Raw genomic sequence first — 8434 nt, forward strand, 5'->3', positions numbered from 1 at the left:
TACCTTGCACATCTAAAGCTACTCACCACATCGGGAGATGTTTTACATAAAATAGAAGCATTTTTGAAATATGTTGTATTACACTGTTGTGGTCTTCAGAAAAACTTAAATCCCATTTTCCTTACTTATGCTTATGATTTTTCGATTGAACTCATTTCAAAAGCAAGCAGCATGCAGTATTATATATCTGCTCACAGAAATTAATTTGCTTTTTGGAACTCAACTCTAGCAGTGGAATTTGGTGGTTGTGGTTAGGATTGCATCAAGTGTTCTTTTACATCCACTAAAAGAATACCCACTGTGATTAAAAAAGGTTTTATACACAGGAATAAAGTGAATATTTCAACACATAATTGTTGTTTTAGGTATCACAATTTTATTACAAAAATTAGATTTTTGTTATCTTTCAGTCCTGCCATGCTTTTAGCATATAACAATACAGTATAAAATCTCAACCCAAAGGAGGATAGGAAAAGCAGACTTCATTAATGCTGTTGCAGCATTTTGGACTGTCATGCTGTTTTCTGTACATAGAACATTCCTTGGAAAAGTACAAACACCCGTTGAAACACACTATGGGTTTTGCTTCAAAATTCACTGACTGCTCACTGTTTCAACCATGACTGCCCAACTGAATTATTACATGTCGTGACCATAAGCAACATAGCTGTTAAAGTCGAGAATTACACAAGAAAATAAACACACAGATACAAGTGCTTTGCAAATGATGAATGAGTTTGAGATTTTTCAACCGCCCAAAGGCACCCAGGCTTGTAACATGTTGGCAATTAGCAGTTTTGCTACATACACGCATGCTCACACACAGACATACACACACAGGCGCACGCACACACACAAACACACACACAAACACACACACACACACACACACCCACACACATGCAAAAAGACCTTTCAAGCAGGTGCTTGGAAGTAATGCTGATTGGAAAAGAAAAGCTATTTAGTTCTTTACTTGTATGTCAGTTTCCCAGATTTCAGCACTGTTCACAGTGAGCATCCCAAGGTTATTAGGACGATTTCTGTATGGATCTGGAGAGGGAATATTTAATGCGCTTTCACAAATCTAACATAAACTTACATTGTTTCTGGAACTAAATATGGGGAAGCCTTTGCGATTTTGTGCCAAGTACGTTAAACTGTTCAGTAAGGCATCACTTGCCCAGCAGAAAATCAGAAAAGACCTAAGAACAATGCCTGCAAAACAGAATTTGTGCATGGAAACCACCTCCCTCTTCCATCCAGTTTCAAAATCCCAAAACAAATGAGTTGCATGACCAGAAGGAAAGATTGCTGAAGTGTTCACAAGAATTCACTCAAACACCTAACAAACTAAAAATTCCAGATGTTGTTTTTTTGAGTCTGTGTACACCTCTGTAATGGATGTTCGAACAGCTGGACTGCAGGGACTCGCAAGTACCAGTCTCTCATTAGCTTGTAATTCCTGTGCAACTTAGTTCAGTTGGCGGCAAGCCTCGAATTGCCATTTGGATGCTCCTCCATATACGTCGATGCCAGTCTCCGTCCAGGAGAAGACGTTACCCACTTGCGCCTTGCTGCTGCATGTTGCCAGATTGTAAATCTCTCCCACTGTCAACTTCCGATCCCAGATGTGAAAATTTGACATGTCGCCCACAAAGGCCTGAGTAGCATCAAACCCCCCACCGAGAGTGTCCTGCAGAAGGAACGGTCACATTAAACACATCTGCAGAGTGAATGGTCATGTTAAACACTCCTACAGTGGGAACGGTCGCATTAAACATTTGTACAGTGGGAATGGTCATGTTAAGCACTCCATTGCATACTGATCTACTCCCAAAACACTTCAACTAGCCTTTGTTATATGTTAATTTATTTCAGATCTTCTGCTTTTAAGGAGGAGGTTTCAAAAATGGCAATGGGCAAATGTTAGCAATAATCAAAAGTTGGTGGTGCCACTTAGCATAAGCTCCTGACATTGTGTTAGATGTTTGCTGAAACCAGCCCTGAAAATACTTGCCAAAAGGGTTTGCTGCAGTTACTTTGAGATAAGAGAAGTATCTCATCCCAGGCCAAATAATAGCTCTTAAAGTTGAAAGTCAAATTTTTATGTTTAAATTCAGTGTATTCAATATCAATGCAACTGCAGTATATGAGTTAGTTTTACTATGGGGTGCTAAGTAGTAGTGGTGTGGAATTTTGCATTCTGATATGAGCTGAGGGAAGCCTTAAGTTTCAGTGTAAGGTCTAGTGCATGAATCTTATCTGAAACTAACATCATGTTCCATTTCTGCTCTTAGCCCTGTGATCAGAGAATGAGGCCATAATATCCTGCAGTGCTATTTCTGACAAGGAAAACGGGCAAATTCCACTTACTCACTCTTTGCTTTGATCAGTGCATTAAACTGAAATCTCTTTAAAGGGTTATATCTAAAGCTAACATTCCGCTTCACTGCTGGAAGCAGCGAAGGCGGAGGACAAGGTGGAGGTCAAAGAACATTGCCCTGCCTGTTCCTGCCCTAAGATCAGCATTCCATGTGATTTGATTGGGTGATATGGTGCCAGGTTCTCTCCAGTGCCCCTCATCACGCCATCCTGGAAGGCCTCCCACACCCCATCTCGTGTTGTCCAGGTAACGCAGATGTGGTGCCATTTACCATCGTTGATCAGAAAGGGCAACTTTGCGACCTAAGAAGTAATGAATGTATTTGTAGTGGTGGTGACTTATAGTGGCATTACAGCCAATAACAGTAATAGGCTGAATGCTCCACTATAATGTGCCCACAGCTCAGACAGTAATATGGAAGCTTTAACAAATTTGTCTTTGTAAATTAGTTCATGCCATGCTTTGTGATATTTTTTTCAACAGCATTGTTTAAACACCAGAAATCTGGAAGCTTTAGATTCAGTCTAATGTAAATCTATGTCCATTACCTGAGTAACAAATATATCACAGTATGATCCAAAACATTAATTCATTCACATTCTTAATTTATATAACATTTTTCTGAAACAGAAGGTGGCTTTACAATGTATTTGACATAAAATAATTACCAAAAATCTACGATATGCATACTTGTTCAAAAGGTGTTTACCTTGTCATTGATGAGAATTTCCATAGGGTTGTTTCCCCATTCAATAAGGACTAACTCATTGGCTTGAGTAGGAACAGCATAGGAGAATGGGGTTCCCACACCTGGAGACGCATTGGATCTAATCCACATGCACACAGTAAATGCATACATCTCCGGCAAGCTCTTTTTAACTTTAGCATACATGTAGTTGGTCCTCAGTGGGAACGTCAGCTGGAATTTGTCTAGTGGCCTATTTTCCTTCTGACCTGTAAGTAAAAATGTAAAATAATACATTTTTTTTAAAGCACTTCTGTTTCATGTGTTCAGGAATTAGACCTATAGAACAATCCAATGAGTGCTGTTTTACCATTAATGTACAAATTCAATGTCATGACTGGATAAGGACTACTATTTAAAATCAGGCATATTTAAAATCAGTAGTACTACAATACAAAGTCTTGTTCTGGCAGACTGATATTATATCAGTTACTGATAGAGGGGCAACAATATTATGGCAAAGTGACTAAATAAATGTGACTGCAAAAGTAACAGTCACAAAATACAGCAAAAGAACACTCTTATTTGTATTTCCCTTATTCCTTACTTACTTCCTGTGGATTTGAAAGCTTGTTGTTTTTATTGTTGTTGTTGTGGTTGTTTATTTATCGTGAAATGTGTCACCATTAAAATGTGGATAATTTAATGAGCATGCGCAAAAAGATCTTCGTATCAGTTAATTCCCCCACCGCCGCCCAGAATGATCTATAAACGTGGAAACGTGGAACTGGATATGCAAAGCAATGCAGCTTGCATCACCCCTCCTTCTCAAGGAGTCTTATGCGACATTCTAAGCTCCGGCACGGAGCCGGTTTACCATATGAGACCGTTGGTCTAATTTACTTATTACACGACCTTAACTAACAGTTTGCGTCGATTTTTTTTTTAAACCGATTTCTACGTGATCTGCGTGAGGCGATGAAGTGTAAAAAGCACATTTTCACCTTTTTCCAAGTCGGTGATTCGTTGGTGCAGGGAGGTGAGCGTGGATTCCACGCGTCCGCGCTGTTCGGTCTCATTGCGCAGCCCGGATTTGCCTTCTTCCAAACTATTCACACGGGATAGTACCTGCTTCTCTAGGTCGTCGATTTTGTTCTGAAGCAGATCTTTCAGGCTGTTCGCTTGGATAGAGCTGTTGTTACGGCTAAATTGCTGTGAAGAATAAATGCGACATTAAAAATGTTTTTCCATTTAATTAAAGCATTAAAAAATTCATCTCTATTTTCACCGAGGATACGGGGAACAGCTAAGGCAGTGTTAAAACTTATTAAAGGCTTACTGCTTCGCGCCATTAAACAAGGAGCGAGTACTTGGGTAACTAAATTTGTTACCATCAGATGTTTGTCCTCGGGTGAACTAATCTTATACATTATTAATTTTTGGAATCAATTGTTACATGGACCACTGTGCTACTGTGAAACGATGTATAACACTGCCGCCTTTAAATACTACTGAGAAATTCTGAAGTTGTATCAAGTGTGGCACAGATTGAAACACGAGATGGCCAACGCAGGCTGAATAGTAATCTTAACTGATTAAAAAATTAATTCGCAGCATGAAATAACCATGAAGATTTTTTTTCCAAAGAAAACCTACACTGTCCTACACTGGAAAAAAAAATATATCAAAAAAATATATCAAATTAGATTCGTCGGGCAAGACATTTCCTTATACTCTACCTCAAGATTTTCTAGTCTTTGCTTTAGTGTCTGTAAAGTGTGTGACAGTTGCGTCAGCGTGTCCGTCGGACCCCTGGAAACATCTCCCATTGTGTTCTTAGAGCCCGGCTCTTTTCGCCGTCCCCCTCCTCGCGAATCGCCAGGTTCGGCCACACTTTGACTTTCGCAGCGCGTCAGTTTGGAAGTGAGTTCCCTGATTGTTTCCTTTTGGTTCATGATCGTTTCTTTCTGTTGAAGCACTGTCTCTCTTAGTTGCATGACCGTCGTCTTCAGGTCCTCTCCCGGCACGCTATTTTGTAATGTGGCAGTGCATATGTCCATATCCTTGGGCACGGACGTGCAAATAAACTGTGTCTGTCCGAAATCTTGGGTCAGACCCTCCGCCAGTAAGCAATAAAGTATAAAAAGTTTCCAGTGGGACGCTCTGACTCCGGTCTCCATTGTGTCACGTATGTTTGGTGTTTTTTGCGTGGTGGCTGTTGGTGAGCCAGTGGTTTCAGCACCACGGAGCTGTTCTAAATTGTAATCCGACTGTGGCGCGCTCCTGGTTTATATAGCGCGCGGTCTGCGGCGAACAGGTTCGCTGCATCACGAGGTGGATGAATGCGAGTTCCAGCGCCTAATCATCGTCTCCCGCCCTTCCAATGTGGAAAGAGCGTCATGCCAGAGTACGAAACTGTTTTTGCCCCACAAATTATGTTCCGTTTATGCCAACAAGGGCAATTGTTCATTTTCTCGTATTTATTTTCTGATTATGTAGTTTTCAGCACAGTCTGTTGTATTATGAGGTTGAGGTGATCGTTATTTTGCTTTATCCATTTTCTTAGGTTATACCTGTGTCATCGGAGCCACAGTCTATGGATGACTTGGCAGTCTCATTTGCTATTTTCTGTAATGAGAATAATAAAAATAAAACCGATTTCGTCCCTCAGTACTTTATCGGTAGATGCATAAACATGTCCGTCAGGAGGACGTTAATACTGACTAAAAGGTGGATATTTACAGTGATGAACACATGTGGTCTTTATAGTACTGACATGTCTAGGAAAGTACAAATTCTAGAAAAAAATAATAAATCAAGATCTGACTGTCTGGTCACTGAATGTCAGGAAATGTCTTTTCTTTTATCTCAATGAATCAAGCATTAAATTTATATATTTTTCTGTTGTTTGTTTTATAACTTGTTTTTATAACTGTTGTTTGTTTTATAACTTTATAACTTTATAACCTACGTATAAACCCCTTCTGCAGCAGTGTCAACTGAGAATGATCAAAAAACAAGGAATTCCATAGGTATACGTGTTCATGAAGCAAATATTTAAGCAATACTGTGATAAGTGCAGTCACAAGTATTCATGCCACTAGTTCAAGTTCAAAATCATTATTTAGTTATATATGCATTTGATCTGCTAATACACAGCCACATCCGACAGTGAATTAATCAAAATTATCCGATTAGGGTCACTTTCTGAAAATATTTGATTTCAGGATTCGTTAAAATCAGTTTAGAAACTGGTAGATTAGGCCAACATTCACCAACTGATACAGATGCAGCCAATACATCACTAACTCTTTGCATCTTGGTGGGAGCTGTGATAAGGCAGAAAGTGTGATAAGGCAGATTTATGATTATGGGACACTCATAGAGGGTGAGAGTAAATTTTACATTGGTCATCTGTTCATGCTAAAGTTGTCTTAATTTGACAATGTAACATAATTTTTCAGCAGTTGCAGAATCAACATTCATCAGCATTAGAGCATAACACTACAATGTAACACAGAATTATTTTACATTTGCATAATCATCATTAATATTCAGTCATTTGCTCTCAGCTGAGGTGATTGGTTTTCCTCACTTCACACTCCCAGACCAAGAGGAAGTGACACGCATCAGCTTCAACCCATAACGTAAATTGTGGTATTTGCTTTGCCCCCTTTATATTGACAAGTGTTGTTATAGCCTTGCTTGGATTAAGGCTTCTTCTCAACTCACATTAAATAAGATGGTTAAAGCTGAATTAAATGGGTAGGAAAAGATCTTATGGATTTAAGGCCCTGTACCTAACCCAATACATTTTGAAAGGCCCTATTACAGTACAGTCTGAGACTTAAAAAAGCCAAATAATTTGTTTTTATAGCTTCCTGGATTTTCTGGCCTGTTACAGAGATACAGAGTGCTTGAGGTTTAGAGCCCCTCATTTGGAATGATGTAACCGCCTTTCCGTCGTGGTACATGAGTCAGGGCTGTGATTCTGCAGCCTCTCCCATGGGCAGCCAAGAAAAAGCAGCCTTCTTCCTCACCCATCATCTGCAAGTGTATGACAGCAAGTTTCACCTACACTAGACATCAACCTTTTGAAATGGAGCATGAGCTCTTTCTTGGCTTTGAAAGAGGATCCTGTTGGAAGAGCATTCTGTAGCATTCTTTTATCTCGTCCCATGCCTCTGGGCTCTCCACGGCTGTCCTTGCTATGCAGTGTGCACGGTAAATATATGTGTGATTCATCCCTGCCCTTCCCACCTTTGTCTGATCAAAACCTGTCCAAACAACCCCTGGGGACTCCAGTGTAAATATGGTAGTGTTAAACATCCAGGTTTTGGTCCAGACGCTCGTTCTAATTAATCTGCTGTTTTGACTCCTCCCAAAAAAGCCCATATGCTTCACATGCTGTGTCTTTTGTTTTTTGTTTTTTTCCAACATTAGGGTCAGTTGGGATCCACTGCCCACCCATGACACACTCCCCCAAGGGTCCTCATAATCTCCAGAGACCAGTACCCAGCTGAGTTCTAGGTGTGCATAAATGGTTTATGGGGGTGGTGCAGACTAACTGAGATATTGTAGCATCTGCATAGAAGAAGATTTGGAAAAAGACTTTAAAATGCAAACCAAATACACTGTTTATAATGCAAAGAAACAGCAGCAGAAATGACTAGAGACAAATGGGGGAAGGGGGAAGTTAACTAAAAGGCTCACTCACACACACACAAACACAAACACACACACACACACACACACACACACACACACACACACACGATGAGGGTCACACCCTAAAAACACTAAAAAGAAAACCAAGGGGACAGACAAGGTAATTAAACAATTACACACACAATTAAACATTCTTAAGCGCCCTAAACATCGATTTTAAAATAATTCACAGGTTGCAGAGAGTCGCATGGCATCATGGGAGTCTTCATCATGCACCCCCCCCCCCCCTTTCCCCCGTCCACTCCAGGATGCAATCAACAAAAAGTTGAAAAGACTTTTGCATTGCAGGCCATTAAATTGGTCTCAGCTTCCAGAAAGCAGAAACTGTGAGAGTGATTTGTAGAACACGACTGAGCACTGTCTGCCTGACATAGCAGAAACTAGTCTGCAGGGGACCATGACCAGCTCTACAGACTTTAGATGGAGGCTTTCATCATTATTATTAGATGGCTGCTTAGCTGTTGCCAGTTTGCAGAAAGAGCCATGCAGCACTGCAGATCCCCTTCAGCAGACAGTTAGCATGTTAGCAGCAGAAATGAAGGAGGCCCTCCAAGAGTCGAAATGGGCTGTCTAAACTGCCAACTGCTCACACCTCTCTCTCCCCTTCTGTTCCTCTCTCTCTCTCTTTCTCTCTCTCT

General features: G+C 40.4%; 1 protein-coding gene across 1 annotated transcript; it reads right to left on the reverse strand.

Annotated features, from left to right (window-relative positions):
• Positions 1-353: 353 nt before the first annotated feature.
• nptx1l (neuronal pentraxin 1 like) lies at positions 354-5358 on the reverse strand. Its single transcript, XM_027000396.3, has 5 exons — positions 4808-5358; positions 4073-4280; positions 3093-3337; positions 2506-2685; positions 354-1693 (listed from the first exon to the last, which is right to left on the reverse strand). Exons 1-5 carry the CDS (start codon positions 5246-5248, stop codon positions 1472-1474), a joined length of 1296 nt encoding a protein of 431 aa, XP_026856197.1. The 5' UTR covers positions 5249-5358; the 3' UTR covers positions 354-1471.
• Positions 5359-8434: the final 3076 nt, after the last annotated feature.

The sequence above is a fragment of the Electrophorus electricus genome, chromosome 3 (genome assembly GCF_041902795.1).
Source record: "Electrophorus electricus isolate QZ-2024a chromosome 3, ASM4190279v1, whole genome shotgun sequence".
NCBI classification, from domain to species: Eukaryota; Metazoa; Chordata; class Actinopteri; order Gymnotiformes; family Gymnotidae; genus Electrophorus; species Electrophorus electricus.

Bases quoted from the DNA above. Each gene is read 5' to 3' on its own strand.
- nptx1l (XM_027000396.3), bottom strand. From the start codon at position 5,248: ATGGAGACCGGAGTCAGAGCGTCCCACTGGAAACTTTTTATACTTTAT. The intron at 4,281-4,807 runs GTAGAGTATAAG...TATTCTTCACAG, and splicing joins AAAGACTAGAAAATCTTGAG to CAATTTAGCCGTAACAACAG. The intron at 1,694-2,505 runs GCAGGGCAATGT...TTCCTTCTGCAG, and splicing joins TGATCTTAGGGCAGGAACAG to GACACTCTCGGTGGGGGGTT.